Source organism: Rhipicephalus microplus, chromosome X (assembly GCF_043290135.1).
Source record: "Rhipicephalus microplus isolate Deutch F79 chromosome X, USDA_Rmic, whole genome shotgun sequence".
In the NCBI taxonomy this organism is placed as follows: Eukaryota; Metazoa; Arthropoda; class Arachnida; order Ixodida; family Ixodidae; genus Rhipicephalus; species Rhipicephalus microplus.
This window is the reverse complement of record NC_134710.1, coordinates 255,078,089-255,100,975: the sequence shown is the minus strand read 5'-3', so window position 1 is coordinate 255,100,975 and position 22,887 is coordinate 255,078,089. Positions and strand designations below refer to the sequence as shown.

Below are 22,887 nucleotides of genomic sequence, written 5' to 3'. Positions count from 1 at the left end.
TCTGTTCACAAGTTCCAGATGGTACATCCAGCACTATTACCACTTACACTTCTGAATTGTTATTGATGGTTTGCTGTTGATTTTACAGCACATAGGTTTTCCTGATCATCTCTGGAAGTGCAGATGTACTAAACAATGTGAAAATGCATAGCTGTGCATGTCACATGTACAGCATACCTTTCAATGTAAATTTGAGGATATAAAAAATCTGTTAAAATGTATACAAGGACACTTACCTCCAACTATAACCTTTCAGTAATGACAGATAATTAAACTCACTGTCAAATTTTCTCCAACTCGATGCTGATGGTTTGGTAAAAAAATTCAACATTGATGCACTGCAATGGCAAACTACTTACATTTTTCAATCGTAAACATTGTCCAAAACGGTCAACACTGAAAATAAGTCTTTTCTGCAGATCTTTATTGTTTATGCAAGAGAAGGTAAATCAAGTGGTTCAGTGTGTACAGAACTTGTTCCCCAACATGCCAAATATTATACCGTTGGTACGGCACTAGCAGTACAAGATAAGAAAGGATACCGAAATTGAGGAGCCTGTGGTTGCCACAGTATGTGTAGAGTTGGTTGTGCATAGTGGGGAAGCTTAAAAACATTTTCATACCTTCCAAGAACATTCATACCTGTCACACACAGCTTTTGAACCCTCCCTTCACAGGCACTAACAGCATTGGTGTAGTGAGTATTTAAAACAGCTAGCCAAGTCATACATGACAATAATGGTGCACGCCTAGTCATCAGTCGCAAACAAAGTGCTGTCTCTGACAAACAATAGCAATAACATGGTTAGACAAGTTAATGCAATTGTAGCCTAAAATGTACATACAAAAAATATACAGTAAGAAGCTTCCCCAGGTATGGTACAAGATTATTTTTTTAGCAACTCAAGGAAACAAGCAATAATGCCTGTCAATACCAATGAATCTCGGTTGCAAACATGAACACGAAGTTGTATACAGCAGAACTGGCCAGTCAATATATTTAGCTCAGCCTTTCAGCCAACTTCAATTACTGGTGCACAATTTAAAACCACCAAGGTCCTTCGTATGTATGAAGATTGCAACCTCTGAGGCGATTCAATGTCTCCGAATTCATGGGCCCACAAAAAGGTTGTGGGCAGCTCCAATGAGTTGGCTTTGTTTTCACCAGTAGTGTGCCTCATGCTGTGGAAGTCTTACAACACCAACTCCACCTCCAAGGCGCCGGTAGTTCATACTTCCACACAGTTTCCACTGGTTCTGTTCAGGGTCGTACACTTCAATTGTCTTCAGGTAAGTGGTGCCGTCGAATCCACCCACAGCATAAAGAAGCCCATTCACTACTGCTAGTCCAACCTGCATAGGTACGAAAAATGTATGGTGTAAAGAATGTATGGACTCTATGGCTCTTGTGGTGCCTAAACAATACCAGTGGAACACTTTACAAAAAATGAAGAGAACACTCAGTCTTTGTAGAACATCAAGAGTAAAGAGCAGGCTACAATTAGAACTGACCATCTGATAAGAAATATATCTAATCTAAAAAATGAATTACTTTTTGCGACTCCTAAAAATGATTCGAGATCAGGTTATTTAAGTAAATTTCCTGCTGAACTATTAAAACTGGAGTCATTCTTGTTATTCAAATAGAGTATGCTCATTTCAGCAATTCTAGGGCACTGAGTGCGCGTGTATCTTCTTGCTATAGGTGCAATGTACTTGCATCAGTGACTTTGACAACAACCGTAAAAAAAAAAAAAAACAGCCACGTCAACAGGCCTCCCTTATCGTTACATTGCCTATTATATAATAACTTCAGGTAAGGCAGTCATAGACAGTGCATAAGCCAGCAGAAGTCTACACAGTGACACAGAGACAAGCTACCCTCCACTAGAATTTGAAATTACTGACCCCAGAGCGTCGTGAAGTCATGGCCACTATTGGCTGCCACTGGTTCAACTGTGGATTGTAGCGTTCAGCGCTGCTAAGCTCTGTAGTGTCATCACGACCACCAACAGCATAAATCATGTTGCTGTATACTGCCGAGCCCAGATGCTTGCGCCTAGTGCCCATTGATGCCACCGAACTCCAGCGGTTGGTTCGTGGGTCATATCGCTCCACTGAAACAATAAACAGGGGGGAAGCAAAGTCTAAAATTGAGAAACGCTACTGGCTTTCCACAATCACAGTAATATTATACACTGTATACCCAGAAATTCTTGTTTAAAATTCAGGTTGATAACCTCCCAGCTTTCCCACAGAATTGCTACTAAAGTGCAAATTTCGATGACATCCACTGAAGCCGTTACATGCTCTAATTTACCCTAATAAATTTCACAATAATGTATTGCCAGCACTATGATAATTCATGCTCAGTGCAGATGAAATGTGTGCCTCATAGTGCAGAGCTTTTCAATAGACTTTGTTGGCGAATATTGTGAAAATGTTCTGCAGTTAGCCATCACATACTCATGAGGGGAGGGGGGGTGGTCTTCATGATTAGTACTTCCATGCACAACAATGCTTATCTACTTCTTCCTTAATAGCTTAAGGGGGACACATTGTGTGTGGAGATATTTTCTGTATTTGTGGACCAAACATGATGAAGGTATACATGCTTATGTAGTTTCTCCTGCTCAATTCAAATATGCACAAATTTTCATTGTAGGGCAATTAATTTAGAAGATGCACAATGCTGTCACTCTGCTGATTTCGGACACAATAGAAAAGAAAGTGCTCATCAAAAAGTAAATATTATTGCATAGCTAGACAGTGCAATTAGCAATAAGTGCAATGCTGCAAGCAGATTTCAAATTAAAGAAAAACTAGTGATTCTGCAGATGATGAAAGTTGAGGAGTCATGTCATGGCTATCACATACAAAGAAATTTCATACCTTCTGAATTTATATGGGCAGCAAATGGAAATTCTGCTCTCAGCACTTTGTAATACATAGATAGGACTTTACGTTAATGAAAAAATTATTGCTCTAGCTGTTCTAGATTGCAAGATATCAACCCGACAAACTAGTAAAGTCACCAAAAAGCATGCTTTCAGAAAACTGAGAAAAAGAAATAAAACTCATTCATTTACATAACTGCACTTGAAAATGCTCAGTCTGCACCGGGAGTGTACTCCTTTTGACTATGAGTCCCTGTGTGGCGCTTTTTCAGGGACTGGTGCATGTTCTTCGTTGCTTGTGGCTTCTTGACTGATGCCGTGCGCCGTCGATCCGCTTTTTTCAGGGACTGGTGCATGTTCTTCGTTGCTTGTGGCTTCTTGACTGATGCCGTGCGCCGTCGATCCTTTTCAGCCATGCGGCTGCGGCATTGCCAGCTGGGGTTTAGGCTCAGCTTTTTCATAATGTTTTCTGATGCCTTTTTATTGCCTGCATTGAACTTGAGCACTGCTTCTGACTGCCTCCACCGTGAATAGCGAAGCAAGTCGCTCCTTTGGTGCCAGTGCCCAGATCACTGGATGCAGGCATTCGTTGTTATTTTGGGTTTTCCCTCGCTGGCATCGTTGCAACAGCTTTCTGTCTTACAAGCGTTCATAAATGGGAAGTAAGGCTTGGCAGACATGTGGAGGCAGCTTTCGACAATGTTTGGGAATGGGCTCCACCTTGGCCTTTGCCCCATTTTGTTTGCACCAGGAATTTGAACCAGATGGGCACAGAGTGTGGTTTGCCACATCATCATTGGACGTGATGTGATGATAAGAGGCCATCACTGCTGTGTGCATAGCATCAACATCACCACTGTGTGTCTTCAGAGCCCACCAATATTAATTGGTGAGCTTGGAGATCAGGTCTCCTGTCAAGCGGCCCTTTCCTCTCAATACTCTCAAGGCCAGGGTCTTTGTGTTTTGCAATCAAATTGTGCAAAGCAGTGCCCATACGCTTTTGGACATGATTAATGCAGTCCTCCTTTTCCACTGAGGTATACTCATAAACCTTATTTTCTAGTAGCGAAAGGTAACTGCGGCTGTCCTCGTCGCGAAGCACTGTGGTGTAGCGCAGGTTGTGCCGCTCAAGTGACCTCCTGAAGAGGATGAGGGCAGCCTCAATCTCCATTTCCCCAGCCTTCTTGTCACTGTTTTTCTGACACTGGTGATGTTCCTTCCACGCTGCGTAAGAAGGGTCACCTTCCTTTGGGCCCGACTCGCATCCAGCAAAAAAGTTGCTCAAAACAACAAAGTCAAGCACTAGCCCGCTGAACAATGCTATGACGATGCCAAGACCCATATGCGACGAATGACCGCGAGTCATCCATGATCCATCAAACGACACTGCGATGTTTCCCATGTGGCCTATATTAAGTTCGGCGTAAAGTTCGCGAACTGACCGCACGCAGTCGCTCGTCAAATTGCATGCAGCCCGATCGGCCGCGAGTGCCAACTTCGTCTTCACGTAGTGTTGCCACATTTTTGTGTGAAGAACCTGACAGCTGATGCCATCAACGAGAACACATCATTCAGCGTGTCTGTCTGTTCCCCGTTGCCTGCATGGCATGCGCGGCCAAAATGTTCACAGCAAAAGGTTTCATGCGTTAATCGCTACGTACGCGTGGCGAGCTCCACAACGACGCAATCTTCCCGCAGGTTGAACACACAAAACGCGACTGCATGACGAGTCCGATTCCCGGTCGTCGCGGACAATCTGCAGTTCTATAAGTATCTGCCGTTCCAAATCTAGAATTGTGAACGTGGTTCCATCAGGCGGCCGAGCTGCTTCATTGGCACCGTCAACCACGAATGCGCGTTTCCGCTCCGTCGCTGCAGCGAACGAACACTCCGATAACTTATCTTCGGCTTTAGCTCACTCTTCTTCCAAGTCAAATTGCTGCTGATAGATAGCATCTAGACGCACGCGACCGCTACTCGAAGGCTCCGCGGCTCACGGACTTTGCACAGGCTCCGTGACAACTGATGCGGCAGCTAGGCCTTCCGTGGTAGCGTCGATGACTTTGCCATGGGACGCGGAGAGTGTAGCGTCTCGGGGGTTTCGCGGTATCATGGAGCACTTCTTGAAATTCGCTACTAGCATCCTTCGCACCTTTTTCGCACCAAACTTATGCCGCGTGCGGAATTCGCGATCAGGATTTGACATCGCGAAACTTCTCCGCTGATACTGAGGCAAAATGGCGCGTGTCCTTCCGCTGACACTGAGGCAAAACGGCGCGAATAGACGTGCACCTCAATACTCAGAGCAGACGAAGCCAGGAGCCTCCACCAATAGGGAGGCAAGCTCAAGTCACCTGCGCGAAGAAGCAAATAGGAAGGCGCTCTGATACTTCTTTTTGCCGCTCATTTTAAAGCTGCCAATGGTTGAATTGGACCCATTCTGGCGGGAATTTGAAGGGGAAAGACAGCTCTCTCAAATGAGACCAAGCGGGCCGTGCTGGCACACATGAAAGGGCAGGGGCACGTCACGAAAAATGTGCGATTTCAACGATGATTTCGGCTCTGATTTAGCTAGAAAGCACCTTATAAAGGGTCTTAGCGGCTAAAATAATGATATTATAGGCATTAAATTCACGATATGAGTGCACTAGTAGCTTAGATTTCAAATACGAAAAAAAAAAAAGTTTTTTTGCGATTTTTTTGGTCTCCACAACCCGTGTCTCCCCTTAATGCAAGTGCACTAGCATTTATTTTATCACTTTTTCACAATTCTTGAACTAGTAAATGAATTCAGGAAACCATTTCCTTTTTTTTTTTTTTTCTAGTCAAACCTATAGTCACTGAAAGCGAGTATGTCCACTAAAGACAATATTTTTATGTTGGGCATAATTTCCCCCATTATAAGCATTATGTGTATGGTCTGTCTTTCATATACATCCAAACGTACATAAAGAAAGCCAGTTATAAAAAAAGGATGTTTTTGTCAAAAAAGCTATCGGTTTGAAACGTAACAACGGAGAAGTAGTTACCATAATTATGAGCAAGCTTACATGCATGAGTCTCAATACTCATCTCTATGTACTTTAATACTATAGTGATAAAAGTGATTCGGTTTTGGCAAACATACAAATGGAATTGTAACCAGTGCAAGTACAAATTAGATTTTGCAATTTTAAGAATTGTTGGGAGAAGTATGGCTCATGCATGCGAGATGGCGTGAACTATACAACATCATGTGAAGCAACAAGTGCCATCATGCAGAATTAAACATGGTCTTATGTATGTGTACATGGTACGCAATGACAACAATGCAGAGCATGGATACAGCCAAACCTGGATATATTCAATCTGCAGGATACCAGAAAAGAGTTCAATGTAGGGTATTGTATTCAAGGGAATTTTACAACTGTTGAATATGTGAAATAATTCTTTATATGTCGGTTCATTTATGCGGGTTTGACTGAACTAGTTTTCACATACAGCAATAGATATGAAGAAATAGTGCAATAACTGACCAGTGTTGAGTGGAGATGTGCCATCTGAGCCGCCCATGGCATAAAGATAACTTCCCAACACAGCAACCGCCACCCCAAGCCTTTTGGTGCTCATAGGTGCCACCTTGGCCCATCGATTCGTCTGTGGGTCATATCTGTAATCAAACTGCAGTGTTTTCACAGCACACCTTGCCATCACGTACAGTGAAACCCCTTTATAAGAGGCATGCTCCTAGCAGAAATTATGGTCTTTTATATGAGATGTCTCCTATAAGCAGAGGACCTCGTATGCATTTTCTTATCAACCCGTATTTTACTGTAGGCAAACTGGTGTCTTTCATATCCCTTTGTCTCAAGTCAGTGTCTTTTATAAAAGGGTTTGACTATATACCAAGACACAAAGATGAACAAGGGCAGTAATACTAGCTATACAGATGATTGAACTGCCTTGAAGCTGCAATTCCACGAGGCTGCCATAAAAATGTGAAAACCTTTACTGCAACAGGTAATTTTTAATCATTTACCACTCCTTTCTACAATGCCTTTGGATGATGTGGACACAAATAAATAAATAAATAATTACTTCAGCACAAGCAAGATCATTATTTGATTTCAATTTTTTAGACAGTCAAACACAAAAGAAGAAAAAAAAATCCTCTTTTGTGCACCAGTTGCTGTATGTAAAGATTTTGCAAGTGCACTGTGGACACATGGGTGGGAGCCAACTTTCACCTTTTCATTTTATTATGTTCTGTGCAGCCATAGAAAGTACTCAAAGGTCGTTAGTTTTAGCAGCTCTTTCTGAAAAAAAAAAAAAAAAAACCTGCCCAAGTGACACATTAAGTGCTGCTCTCAAGGAATTCACCAATACTAGTATGTGCGACAAATTTAAGTGGAATAACATGAAATATATTGGCACTTACCTGTCATTTCATTAAGAAAATAAATTGCCAAAAAGCTTTGGCTCAGTTGACTAATTTGACATGGAAAGGGTGTGATTATTTTCATTAATGGTCCATGAAGAGCACATGGAAATCAAACATTCGACTTGCCTTACTATGTTCTCTGCAATTTCAGTATCAAAGGGTTCATAGGCTTTCGTTTATCAAGAAGTATGACACCCATGAGGTAAAATATGCTAGTTTTACACTGCCAATATTTACTACACTCATTTTCGTGTTTACAATGTGTTTTTTTTTATTTCAACCCGTCTCATAGATTAGAAAGCAGCAAAACTGAAGTACCTATGAATAAAATACAGGTACATTTACCACACCCACACTACACACAAACTGGTAACAGGAGAAGTCACATCAAATTGTTATCAAACAAGAATCCCATTTCAGTAAAATTAAGTAGCGATATGCTGCATTACCAAAAGTGAAAAATTTTCACCACACGAGACTTTGTGCAGCTTAATAAAAAAAATGGCAATTTACTAAAGACACTCATTTGTTGTTGTGAGTTCAGTTTGAATTATAAGTCATCAAAACTCACCTAATGTGCTTTAAAATCTTCTCAAGGTGATATGTGTGCCAGGGACATACATCTGAATGTGTGCACTGTCACGTTCAAAAGGATAGAGATACATTCTTGCTTCCTCGCAAGCTACTTTTCTGACATACACCTCTATCTACCATTTCACTTGATGACACACTACTGTACTCATCTTATAATTGAACACAACAAGACTCAAGTCACTAAATACAATTTACATGCATGAAAGTAACGGTAGCTTTAAACAAGTACGAATAAAAATTTTCTTCAGCAAGCTAATGTCACACGCTTTTGGTACTTCTTAATCTCATGAAATTGTATTACTCAAATAGGTCCACCAAGTAGCACACACACCTTTCAACGAAGTTGAGACATGACACACCATCTTGACCTCCCACAGCATATAAGTAACCATCAAGTACAGCCACTCCAACACTTGTACGGCAGGAGCTTGTCGGGGCAACATCACTTGACCACTGATTTGTTTGGGGATCATACCTACAACAAAGATAAAATGATGTTTTGACAAGATACACGTAGAGCTCACAGCATAAATAACAGTGCACAATTACACAACATGATTGTTTTTTGCGGTATAAAAAAAAAGCCAGACAAACATACTCTCAGCATAATTCCAAATCGTAGCAAGTCAAATGAGCCTAGAATACATTTCTCCAAGTTAAGGTTAGCTTGAATTTGACAGTGGTTTATTTCAGACTTATCTGAAGCATGGATTAATCTGAACTGAAACACAAACATCAAGCTATAACATGTGCACAACAGCAGTGAAGCTCTGAGCACTGCATTGTAATTAAGTAGTGGTCTCACTAAAATTGGATAGGCCCAATATAAAGTCAACTCTTGTTATAATTTCAATACAAGGGAATTTATTTCCCTTCATTTAAAGTGTACTTAAAACACTATGTCTTTCCCTAATATAAAAAATGTCGGCTATGCTTTTTACATTACCAAATCTGCAATATGACTATTCCACACAGACTATCTGACCTGGAGACCATAATACCAGCACAATGGTACAGTTCTCCCCCACAAGTCAAAGCTATAATTACATTTTCTCATTTTTATTTTAGCCAGAGGCACAACTTAGCACTAAAATCTTAATAAATTTCACCAATGGCATGTTTAACAGTGCAAAGGAACATTTCAAAACTTGGTAAAGTACAAGAATGAAAGGTTGGGTTAATTGACCATAATAAATGAATTCTGGCATTGTACCTGCCAGAACAATCATATGGGTATGAGGTATGCATGCCACAGTGGGTCGGAGACTACAGGTTAACAAGCAATAGACTTGTGCAAATAGCTAAATTTATGCTCAAAGCGAATTCTAATCGAATCCGAGTAGTCTATATCACATGCTATAAAAAAAAATAAACATTCATGACCCAAAAAACTTGCACAATATAAAAAAAATCTAACAAAGCATGTGCAAGTGTGATTTTCGTTGTTGCTGTTGTTCAGAGGAAGTTGAACCAACTTTGAATAGTAAATTACTTCTTAAAGTTTGTTTTTAATGTACTTTTTTACTGTTGTACAGGTCTTACTAGTTGACTTGCAGAACTATATTGACATTCAAAGACTTAATACAGAACTTGAATATTAGACCTCTGTAGACTATACTGCTCTAAGTACACTCGAAATTATAATATGCTGAAACATGAAGCTACTCAATTCACCTGTTGAAAGGAACTGACATGTTGCTCTGACTATCAATAACTCCATTACTTTGTGTGTGTTCTGATGCACTAGCACAACACAAAAAGAATCCACCACAACTGTCAGAAGATAGTTTTTGCAAAATAATTATTTTTAAATGTAACCTTTTATATGTACCTAAAAACGTCTCTAACAAAAATAAAAATTCCAGGAATGAAAGGGTTATGTTGCAGTAAAAGAAACAAAGCATTACGTAATGCTGCTGAAAGAATGCCAAGTACCTTCTTTTTAGACTCATGCAAGAAGAGCACAGAAGCAACTTCTGACGAATTTTCAACCCATTTCAACCCATTTCATTAATTTGTCAATGCTACAAATTGTTCATTTCAATGAGCCACAGTAGTATTATTCTTAATTAACAATGGCTTAAGAGCAATATGAGAAACTCTAACCGTTCAATGCTGTTAAGGTATGACTGGCCATCATGACCGCCAACAGCATAAAGAAGGTCGTTTAGTACTGCAACACCAACACCACATCGACGTTTGCTCATCGGGGCCACCATCCGCCATTCGTTGGCCTGAGGATCGTAGCGTTCCACACTGGCAATAGCATCACCACTACACCATCCACCGACTGAAGTAGAAAAAAGTTACATTGAATAAATCAGAACGACTTTCCAGTGAAAAAAAAAAAAAAAAAAAGACACAGGAAAGGAACTTTTTTTTTTATTTTACCAACCTGACCTTTCTGTACAACCAGCTGCTTTAAACTTAATTTTGCGCAAAGGGATTAGCAAAACAGTAACGATTACATTAGCTCAGAAAGCATTTCAGGCAGTGTTGTTTAAAAACTAAGTTTTCACTGTATGGTAACATAAACAAAACTATTCATGGTAACATAAACAAAACTAAATATAAACAAAACTTGTGCATCTATGAAATAACAGCCCATGGCAGTATAATTATAATGGCGCAACAATGAAGGTGCCATGAGAGTTATGATATTGAAGCCATTGTTATTGCTACTACTAATTGTCCTTCTAAATTGACTTGACCATGCATTTAGGTTATCAATATGCAGAATTGATGTATAAAAACAAATACTACCCATAATGCTCAGAAAACACACATTGTTAATTGTGTTAAAAGGCCAAGAAAAAAAAACACTATTTTGGCACAAGAATGAATGCACAGTTGAGAACAGCCTGTCATACAGTACATACAGAAAAAAAAAACACTCTTACAAGTTAGCAACAATGCACTCATTGAGTGCAACTTGTACAGTGATAGACACTGAATGGAGATATCAGCCCTGACTTCCTCTTGTGCCTCAGGGTGTATGTGTTGCAGTTGAAATTCACGTGTTGAAAGGGCCCTTCCACTCTAAGTATTCATCTAATGGCTATAGTAAAAGAGCTCATTGCTTCATCAATGGACTGCTAGAAAATCTTTAGAATCCAACGAATATGAGCAGAGTTATAAGAATTTGCCGCACACTTTAAGCGCTTTCTCTCTTCTTTCATGCTGGCAAGCACAATAAGAGCTATGCCGGGACATGGATGACAAGGGAGCTAGCAGATGTGTCCCTTCGACAGCGTGTGTCATGACCTTGAGGACTTTCCTTTCAATTTTTCTTCAAACGCACGGCTTATGTTCAAAGTGACCACAAGCAAAAGCATGTGGCACCATCTTGCAGCAGCCAAGCTAACTATGCACCTCACAATGCTCAAATCAGCGAACAGCCATGGACTTATGGCATCATTTGTAGAGAGAAGAGGCAGCCATTTATAGGCAATTTTTAGAATCAATTGTTAATTTCAGGCTACGTACTTTGCCTTAATGCTTGGCCTTGACTGCCAATAGGCAACATTTTCTGACCATTCTGAAAAAGTGTTCCTTTAAGAAAGATAACCCAATGATATGAAGCCTGCCTGGTCCATAAACCAGTGGCAGAGAATTTTATTCATTCGCTACCAATAGCCTAGAGGCCTTTACAACAGCAAGCTACAACAGAGAAACAAATGTATTCAAAACTTTAGTCAAAATGAAATGCCACTGCAGTTGGTCTTTATGCATCAGTTTGTTTTGAACTCTAACACTACAGTTTATTAGCCTGTTAACAAGGAGGGGTAGTGTAAAGAGAACGAGGCATGCTAAAATAAATGAAGATTTATCTTGAAATAGAACTAAGGGTGCACTTGTGTTTTTCAACAGCAAAAGTTTTGTGAGTATCGTTGTTAGGTGACCATAGACACTTTGTTGAGGACTATAGCTAAAGAAAGCTTGAGCACACTGTTTCACCGAAAGAATGCTTCTTTAAAATGTTCACCTTTAATGCCTCAACACACTCTCACAGGTCTTTTTGTACCTGGGTCTCCAGAGAAATGACCTAGTGCCTTACCCCCGTAATCATAAACTTAACCTTATCCTTAACCTTAGCCATAAGTCCGCCTTTAACGCATTTCAAGAACCTACCTTGTACTCATTGAGAAACTTTTCTTGTACTTAAGTAAGGCTCGGTTAAGGTAGCCTATGACCTACCGTAAGGCTTCCTAAACAGGGCGGGGGGCAACAACTTTGCGTATTTCATTTACAATGTGGACCGCAAAGAAAAAATATTGAACGGCACATCACACACGTACACGTCACCGCGACGGCAACTTCTCAACCATCGATGGAAGCTCGTTGAGACCTACGACAAGCAGGAATTGTCGTGCCACCCCCGCTTCAGAAAAAGTGTCGTAAAAAATCTGCACGCTGCACTCTTTCTGCAGGAAAATATCCATCCATAGTTCTGGGTTCTTTGTGCCCCACCTCATGCAGCTGCTAATCACATCGCACTTTTATGGAGTCAGCACGTTTCAACTTGGGAGCGATGGCCTTGTCAGTGTCTTGTAGCCGGCTGTGTCATGAATATACAGTCGAGCAGATACCCGCTATGCTTGCAAAAACACTTTCTCTAGTACTGGTAAAACTTCTCGAAGTGGCGTAAACACTTTTCTAGTTGTTTGGTCAGCCGTTCACATATGCTCAGTAGGTTGGCTGTTGAATTCTATCGCGAGCTGCTTCCACGTTTTTCGTTTTCTCTGAAGGCGCACGGCATCCGTCTTGGTACTTATTCACAAAATCCGTCAGGACATAGCTACTTCACGGGTGAAGTTATCTTCAGTGCACTGTTCCACAATAAATGCAACTTTGTAAAAAAAGCTGTAAAACGGCTGAAACTATCAAACAAATCTAGTGAAATTTAAAAAAAAAGTGAAAGAAAACAGCAAATGCTGAAGCGAGCATGACACCACCACCAAACACAGCAAAAACATACACAAGACGTTGAAATAACGAAAGTGACCTGCGTCGACGGGAATTGCAGAAAAGTGGCCAGACGAAAAACGTGTGTTTTACCAACAGCTGCTGGACCCTAAACAAACATTCCTACTGTTTATGTTTGGTTGCTTCTGTGCCTACTGTTGTTGGTTTCTTGCAGTGAAGCTAATTTATTTCTGCTTGAGGTAATGATTTTGTAGCGAAAACTTACTTATCCTCGCACCCAGGGGCTATACTTGGCGAGTTACTTTATGATAGGATAAGGAATGTTTCTGAAACGCACCTTGTACTTTTCTTATATTTATACTTTTCTCGTCCTTTCATAAGTAGCTTTACCGCCATAAGTTAAGGTCGGTTAATGAATACGGCGGTTACTGTCGCACAAGCTGTAGTTCTCAGAAATGGCAGATAAGGTAAGCATATCAAGGTATGCCTTGAACATGCCATGTGTTTGTCAAAAGTGTCACAAGGGTAGCAACAGAACCATTATGCCTACTCCCCTTTTTACCTGCAAGGTGAACCTATCTATGAAGAAACCAGGGGCTCATTTATACTGCACAACTATGCTATCAGTAACAGGAAAAGGGTGAGGGAAGCATTCTCATTTTCAGCAGACATGCTTGTAGTGCATAGGTCGGCAAAACTGGTGGAGCTCATTCGGACTCACTCATGAAATGCATTTGAGTTCTGGACTCGCTTGGACTCGGACTCGCGAAAATTTTTCTGAGCCGGACTTACTCAGACTCACACTCACGGCAATTCATTTCAACCAGATCCGCTCGAACTGAAACTCACCTAGATAATACTCCCACATACTCACTCAGACTCCGACTTACTGTTCGATCTGAGTCTGAATGAGTCCAAGTGAGTCGACTCACAAGTCCATTAGCCTAGAATTAGCTTCTTCGCGATCGTGGCATCAGTGCTCTTTAACACCAATATTTCATGTAATCGGTGCTCTTGGAGCCGCTTCACATGATATCTTCGGAAACGAGTTTTGAGTGCTACAAATCAGTAAGGCCCCTTTTCTTGAATAGATGACAGCAGGAGATATTTTATCAAAAACTTTTTTTGACATGTTGGTGGGCTGGAGGTCCAGGCACATCCTACATAATTCGTGTTTCTGATCAAAAAATTATGAAACGATGTATGAACGACACTGCTTAGGAATACCCATGAGTAGACATGAGTATAAACAGGGATCCAGGTAAGGCTGATAGTAATGCTGAAGATGACTAGTTCAGCAAAAGAACTCACTCAGACTCACTCAAGAAATATATATGGCGGCTTGGACTTGCTCGGACTCAGACTCACTAAAAGTTTTTTTGAGTTGTACTCACTCGGACTCACACTCCCGACAACTTTGTTCAAGTGGACTCACTAGGAGTCAGATCCACGGAAACATTACTGACCCAGACTCATGGCTCAATCTGAGTCTGAGTGAGTCGACTCATGAGTGAGTTCGTTGGCCTATGCTGTAGTGTCTGCTGGCGAGCAAGAACAAGCTGCTGTGGTGCAAGCCCATCATGGTCATGATGGCCTGCAGGCTTTTGAAGGTGAGACATAAATGTAACACAGGCTATGAAGAATAATGTGGCACTATCTGTACCAAACTAACAAGACACTGCACAAAGCTGCCAATATTAGCCAAGTGAAAATGCAATGTCTTTTTGACAACAAGAGAACACCACTGAAAAAAATTAGGAAAACTTAAAAAAATTATACATAAGAAGCGTTACCTGCAAACAGGACTTCACCTCTACGCACAGGCTTTCTTGGCCTCGTGCGAGGGCCCTGCATGAGTGGCCTTTCTTGGGGCAGCAACAGATAATTCTTGGCTTCATCAACCAAGTCACGACATACTTCATCACTTTTAATGAGAAGATCTGAGCCAACTGTGCCCACAAGAAACTTTGGGCTCAGCAGAGGAAGCCGGACATGCTGAAGAACCTGCAAGAATTTGTACAACCTTATAAAGTTCAATGCCACTACAAGTTGCAGCAAAACCTTAACAAAATGCCCAGTAACTTTCATTTTGCTTTTTATTCTATCAACTTTATTAGAAGATACCTTGAGGCTTTGGGAGTACAGTGGACTCTCAGTAAACAGAAATCTGTTAAATAGTATTGCTGCTTAAATGGAACTCTGTCCGATATGACTGGCTTAGTACTTTTATTCTGCAACCCTGTTCATCTCTCACTAAACGAAACTAACGTTAAATAGAACAGATTTGCCTGGTTTTTTCAAGTTCTGTTCAAAGAAACCCTGAAACGGTTTTGGCGATTTTGCACAAACACATTGGGCTGGTAGACCAAGTCCCGAAGGTTATTTAGATCGATTTGAGCTATCTGCGTAAACTGTGTAATTCATTACAATGCTTTAAAGCTGCGAATTGCCGCAGATAGGTGCAGATGACCGTAACTCGGTCAAACGCGTTTTCAACCGCCCATACACAGAGCTACATCTCGGTCAGAGCACGTCAGCAGCCACGTCACCGAAGCTGTTGATCTGATTGGCTGTCATGGGCTGCAGAATGCACGGAAGTAAGATCGGCTGGTAGGGTTGGAGCAGATACGAACCACTCTGCAATTTTCGTCACTGCTGCTAGATGGCGTTAGTGCTGCCATCTACACTATTCAATGGCTTCTGAAACTGCGCGCAACTTGTCGGGGTGCGATTTTGGAGGCTAGACTGGTAAAAGCTCAAATCGTTGGGCACGCTCACGAGAGCACTGCTTTCGCCAGCGATGCCAGCGTGCCTCGACAGAGGTGAGAAGCAGGATATGATATAATTGTTCGTAGCAGCCTTGGTACACGGCATGTCACTAAATTTGTGGTGCGAATGGTTTGATGATGCTCTAGCCTAAACACTGACAAAACTTCAAAAATCGTTTCCGGGTCCCCTTAACAAGAGTCTACCGTTTTAGAAATACAAAAAAGTATGGCTCTAAGGTTGCTTGCCAAAGTTCTTTTCTCACTCTAAGTTCACAACAAAATGCACCTTTTAGTTTATTTTGTGTTATGACCAGTGCCAGAGCTGACGGGGGAGCGGCGCTCTTTTAATCCTCAAACAAGTAGCCGACTGGCCGGCTGCCTATGCCCGCCAGGTATTGTTCCTGTTAGCCGGAGGACGAGACGCCGTGTCGCCACGACGCCGTAAGCCGTTCCAGAGAGGACAACAAGGACGGCATCTTCCTTGGAAGAAACCGTGGCCGCCGTCGCTATTTGCCCTGCTAATTGAGCTAACAGATCGGCGGACCGTTTGATGTATGCTGTCAGGAGCTTGGAACCCCTCGACCAGCGGCACACACACGACGAGGAAGAGCCCCGCTGGCGCCACCTTGCAGTGCAGTGATCACGACTCAATACTGGATGTTCACGTGGGCCGTGCATGCTCGTACCCCTCGCCTGTTGTGTGTGTGATTGGTGTTCCACTCAAGGAGGAGGAGCCCGACAGGGCTTAAAACGACGTCGCAGAGTGCTGGACGTCGCTCTGAACCATGTAACGGTTCAACCACCATGCTCGTAGTTGTGGCTCCTAACCTTTCTATGCTGTAAATAATTGTAAATAGTGCCATAAACCTGTTTGTTTTTGTATCCTCATCTTGTCAGCATTTGTTTCCTCAACCCGAAGCTACACCACGCTACCACAAAAGACCAAGCAGACCCCCGGTCCGCAACAACTGGTGATCAGCGCTGGGATTCGGAGTGACTGCTGGAAACAGTGCTGAGACCCGCAACAACTGGTGAACAGTGCCGAGAGCCACAACAGTTGTTCCAAAATACACTTTGGTACCTCTACTTGCACTCAGGTTTCATTTTGTTACAAAATTCCACCCACACAGAAGCAAACTACTAAATCTTGAAGTTTCATTTTGTGAGAAGTTTCATAACATTTCTTACATAAGTGGCTGACTACAAATCGCTAATTACAATATAGTGAATGTTTACAGGTGCTGGCACCATTAAAGTAAAAGCAATTATATCTTATGTTTACATCACTATTTATGAAGCTCTGATCCCAGCGAAAGCGCTGATTGAAACGGCTTCTGTTATCGATTCGGCTTGACTTAGCATCTCAGTGTCCTTGTCTAGTTATATTTTGTATATTGAAGAATGAGAAATGAACACTCTCACCTGTCCTAAGTTCTGTCTCCTTTCTGTAACATTGTATTTAACCCAAGACATGACCGCCGAGAAAACCTGTTCTTCACTCCGGACATTAAGTTCATCACTTGATATTATGTCCACCAACTGGTTGACAGGTAAAAGAAGAAATTCTTCGCTTTCCATCACCTGCAATAAAAAAAAAGAAGGCATTTGTCGTAAGATATTAGAGCACCAAACAAGCAGTAAGCACACATAATTGAATGAAGGTGTGAAGGCAGCAAACATGAACTTTTTCTTCCTTCATACAGTAGGTACAGACAATTATCTCTAAGAAACCCAAGGTCCATCACGTAAGAGCATCAGCTGCTCTCATAACTACGTCCAGTGACACGGCCAGGTGGTTGTTTGAAGGGCTGCAGCCATAGAGTTCCCTAAATATACACTAGAGGAAACTCTGGCGCAAGCGTCTATGAGAGCTGCAATGCCCGGCGCTTCAGCAAGCATGGGAATGATGGGTAGTACACAGATTTGTCTAATCTTCGCACTTTCGGCTCCGTGTGTGTTTGTGTGGCTTGAAGCTGTTTTCTCACGAAACAAAAAAGAACAAACAGCTTCACCACCTTATTCTTTTAGGCTTACTATTTCTAATCAGGTCACCAAGTTCATAAGGCTTCATTCTTTCCTTCAAGACGAAACCGAAGCACAGCAATAAACGAAGCTACAAGTGCGATTCGCCGCAAGTATGAAGACTAGGCAAATCCGTGAACTACCCATCATTCCCATGGTCGCTGTTTTAGGAAACTCTATGGCTCCAGCAGCCCACACTATGAGATTTTAACATTTTGTATGTGTACGTACACACACACAAACATTCATAAAGGGAGTTTGAAACACCATCCTTGAAAAAACATATGGCTGTCCCTCAGATACAATGGATTTTGGAAAAATGAAAATTGGTTTAATGAAAATGTGACATAGGTGCAACAGGGGTAAAAACTTTGGTTGGCAACTTATAAGCACAATGTTTGTTCAACAAACCTAACTTAAGGGGCCAGTCAACAGGCTCTGCCTTTTTTATTACACCCCCCAAACAAGCCCGCTTATCTTTCCTACGCCTGACCAACCTCCTTTCACACGCTGTGACGTCAACTTGGCAATCGGTGACGTTGACGTCACCGATCGCCAAGTTGTCGTCACAGCCCTTTAAAATAAAACACCTCCATGTGGACAGCAGAAACTGGAAGTGAGCTAGCACATACTTTAATAAGGGCTGTTGTAATGCATAAAAAACACAAACAATTCAACAACCAACAACAATTCAACAAATGAGAGATGCAGACAATCAAGAAGATCAAAACCATCAAGTAGTTATAATTCTGCGGTGAAACCGATTAGGATGCGACAATCCCACTACAGTTTTCAGGTGACGAGCGCGCACTAGTCAATAGGCGACAGTACACTAGCTACCAAAATGAATGCCATGGAAACATGTGAAGCATGGTATGTTTTCTATTCCGAAGTCCTTGCAAAGATAACAAACGACTAAAAAAAAAAAAAACTAATGCTACCAAGAACCTACTTTCGAATGCTGCCACCATATTTTTGAAAGGCGCATGTTAATGCACAATTCCCAACACCATGAAAATGGCAAATACGTAGTTCTTTTTTCAGTGTCAATTTTTCTACCAGTTGTTTCATAATAAAAGAAGGGAGCAGAGGTTGCACCTAAAATAGGCATTAATAACTTAAAGATGAACTGCAGCAGAATATCACTTACACTAAATTTATTTTGGGTGAGTAGTATGTACCACTGAAACAACACGGACGAACCCACAAGGCTGATAGCTTTTCTGTTCGCTGCATTTCAACAGAATCTACGCTGATGACAGATCTCAATTACTCTACCATATAACTCTGGCATGCACCAGAATGGTGCTTCAGCAGCTGGTTACAATACAGTCTATATTATATGTAGTCATGACATTAAAAGTGAGGGCATAACCCACTGACCAAGAAGAATAGGAAGATATGTTTAATGACACACACAAGCGACCTTTTTTGTTTTTATGATTTCTAAAGGAACACCAAAGAGAAAAACAATTTTTTGCGTATTAGTACAGTACAATTTCACAATCCTGAAAAGCCCACTCTTACCCCGAGATAACAGTTGTTAACCTAGAAGATGCGCGAAAATAAAATGCGGGTGGAGACGTTACCTAAAGGACTGCTTCACAAAAATTGTGATGTCATAGATTTTGACGGCGTCTACGGAGTTCTTTGTAGCTTCTAAACGATAAAAATGAAGCACATTGTCATCTATAGGTGCCATAGCCTTAGCATACGAAGTTTCAGAAAATTTTATAGTCAAGTTAGTAAAAATACAAAAAATACATTTTGATATTTTTGAAGTCACATGCAGAGATCGCGCATGAAATTTAGAAACGAAATTTACACCTTGATTTTCTCCGCTAATAATGAACTTATGATAGTGAAACTTCATGGTGCAGTTTATCAATCTAAACCATGTCATTTTTCCTATTTGGGGTCCTTTAAGTTCATGCATGTTTGTGTTACTTTCATCTTTTTCGCAGTATTCAAGTGGCATTATAAAACTGAAATTCGGTTTAGGTTCTTTCAAATAATTTTACCGTATTTTTTATACCAGTGTTAGTTGCATTAAAGTGCACGTAAGTCACATTAAAGTACACGTATGATAAAGGCAGAGCGTTCAAAAGCAAAGAAGTCATAGACATACCTCTTGAAAGTTGTGTTGCGTGAACTTGTCTGCTATACGCAGAAGTTCACGACACGAATGTGTGTCAGCGAATGCACGAATGCCAAGGCAATTAGTTGGGTCCAGTTGCCTTTTGAGGAACTCACAGCAGACATCTTGAATTTCCGCCATTTGCAAGAGGCAGGCCGCTGGCAGCAGCATCTGCACGTTGCCTTCCTCCACCACTATGTGTGATGTGTAAGCAAAGTCCATAAGCAGCTCCATTGCATGCTCATCTATATCTCGTATCGTGACCTAGATGAAATGAGATCATAAGCATGAATAATCAAGCAGCCACTCAATGCAGTAAAATTTAACCAATATAACTCATGACTTAAGCTTCTATTTCAGATGACAAGAGTATAAAAATATCATAGCAATTCCATTGATTGATATGTGGGGTTTAACGTCCCAAAACCACCATATGATTGTGGGAGACGCCGTAGTGGAGGGCTCCAGAAATTCTGACCGCCTGGTGTTTTTTAACGTGTGCCCAAATCTGAGCACATGGGCCTACAACATTTCCACCTCCATCGGAAAAGCAGCCGCCGCAGCCGGGATTCGAAGCCGCGACCTACGGGTCAGCAGCTGAGTACCTTAGCCTCTAGACCACCACGGCGACCGTGTAACCTCATTCACATAGACTCTCACAGCACTGCAACCAAAGCAACTTGAAATAATAGCGAAATATACAACCATAGAATAAATGAGCATTAACTGTGTACACTTCTGAACATAAAGCACATATGCAACCTATCAACAAATGTAATTTATTTAGTTAGAACATTTTATACTAGACAAAATTTATCACATGCTAAACTGCACTTTTATTCCCTTCAACAATACAAGCTCCTGTATTTGAGACAAGCAATGGTAGATTTGCATCCTTTGTACTCCTGTGCCTTCCCATTTAATTTTGGTAAGAGTACTGTCCAAGTTGTGAAAGATGCCAAGGATGCTTCGGACCAAGCAATGCCAAAAATACAATATGGCAAATAACATTCAGCAACATCACTATGTAAATGTATTTGTTTCCTGAACTTTATAAATTTTTTGGCTGTGTTTCCAACTTATGACCTGCAAAAACATAGTTTTCTGACAACATGGCGAGCATAGCTCTAGCACCACTGAAGTGTGATGGATTGGGCCAGTTGGAGATTTTCCAAAGTACTTGACTAACATAATGAAAATGCAGTGCTTGGCGCAAAATAACACACGACATTCAGGGCAAAGTAATGCATACTAAAGGTCCATGTTGGCACACTAGTGTGAACTATTGTGAATGAACAAGAGAGGGTAGAGGTAAAAAAAAACTGATTGAATGATTGCCTCTAGTCAGCATGCACGCTCAACTTTCCAAACACATAAATTCTTTCTCACACAACGCTACTGACCTCACAATTTGAGCACTTCGTTAAAATTATTTTTTGATTTATTGAATGGCACTGAGTGCAATAATTGCTCTCTCTGTCTATGTCTGCTTTGTTCAGTTGTGTCATAAATTTGCACAATAACTGTGCAGTATCAATGAAATCCAACTCGCCCATAACTTGCTTCATTTCATTCCAAGTTTTTTTTTCTTGTGAATTCACTCTTATAACAAAATTTTGTTGAGATTTGACAGTATTTTCCTTAAAGTATTTTTCAAAAGAAATCTAATCAGTAGCCCCTTTACAAAGACACCAGTCCTGCAATTTACAATACGTATGAAGTGCACAAAAGGAGTCTCTCCAGCAGTTGTCAAGAAAAATTTGCCAATAAATGAACTGCATGTGCTGGACCTGCTGAATGGGTACCTTTCAGCACTAAACATTATCTTCACCAGAGTTGGCTACAGAAGACAATGCTTGATAATAACAGCATGCCGTTCGCAAAAGGTCAGATTGTAGACGTGAAAAGGCATACAAACACTGCGAATTCAAATGAAAGATTCTTGATGGTAAAAAAACAAAGAAAAACACAGGCAACACTACACAGGTCAAGTAATTTGATGTCTTATCTCTTCCAAAATAACACTCCTCAGCTTGCTAACAAGTTGCATATATGATGCTTGGTTTAGCAGTTCAGAAATTACAAGCCGCATATGGTTACGAACACCTCGCGATTATGTGGTATGTCGTTTTTTCACAAGCAGCGTTTGGATCTTCCAACACTTTGGTCCCATATTGAATGTTTCAACGCGGCGCGCGATCGATGTCGAGAGCGTTTCATGCAGCAACGCTCGATCTGCATCGCACATTCGTTCAAACACGCTCACAGTGCATGCGAGACGGGGTTCCAGGTCTTTTAAAAGATGTCGCATTATTTTTACAGCACAGTAGTTTTGACAATTAAACTAACAGGACTTTTATTCCATAGGCAAACGAAACAACAGGCCTTACCTCTGTCTGCCGACTTTCTGCCAATTCCCCGGTGAACATTGCGTGAAAATATGGACTGCATGCCGACAGCACTATTCGGTGAGCGAATATCTTCCTGTTTCCCACAAGCAAAACGACGTCGCAAAGCTCTCGATGCAGCCGAAGCAGATTTATGGCTTCAAGAGTGTGCCTAGAATGCTTTTCGGATGTATACTCCAGCCTCGCGGGCGACGCTGAACTGTCCAGATCAGTGTGCAGTATTTCGCCCATGGTGCTTCGAAAGCAACGAATATCGTTCATATTCCTCGGGTCTTACATGGCACAACGCAGCCTTCCCTAGCCCTTTTGGCGCTCATTCGGCGACTTCAACAGACGACATCGAATAAAACCACGTCATATAAAGTTCCTGCACCTGGAGGGTTGTCCTTAGAGCAACAAAATTACGGCAACACCTCCAGGACAGTGGCCGAACAGCAGTAATAGGTCAACGCCTCACAATTCCGGCGCTCCGCACGAGCCGGGCTGACACTTGGCACAAAAAAGCGTTATGTCCTCACTTTGATAGAAAGAAGACGCGAGAGAGAAATCAATTGAGTCTATACTTCGTTTGTCGACAAAACAGCCGCCGCGACATTTCTCACGTCAAGTTATAACACGGGCACATTTCAGCAGCACAGCAACACAACTTGGCTGACGACATGGCTGAAGAGAAAACTAACACAAAACCTGTAAAATGCAGGTTGCCAATCGCTCC

General features: G+C 41.4%; 1 protein-coding gene across 1 annotated transcript; it reads right to left on the bottom strand.

The window, feature by feature from the left end:
• Positions 1–403: 403 nt before the first annotated feature.
• On the bottom strand, positions 404–22,796 carry dbo (Kelch-like protein diablo). Its single transcript, XM_037414131.2, has 9 exons — positions 22,155–22,796; positions 19,756–20,028; positions 17,028–17,186; positions 14,631–14,841; positions 10,018–10,201; positions 8,243–8,386; positions 6,413–6,546; positions 1,909–2,117; positions 404–1,353 (listed from the first exon to the last, which is right to left on the bottom strand). The coding sequence occupies exons 1-9, from the start codon at positions 22,431–22,433 to the stop codon at positions 1,162–1,164; spliced, it is 1,785 nt and encodes a 594-aa protein (XP_037270028.2). The 5' UTR covers positions 22,434–22,796; the 3' UTR covers positions 404–1,161.
• Between the last annotated feature and the right edge of the window lie 91 nt (positions 22,797–22,887).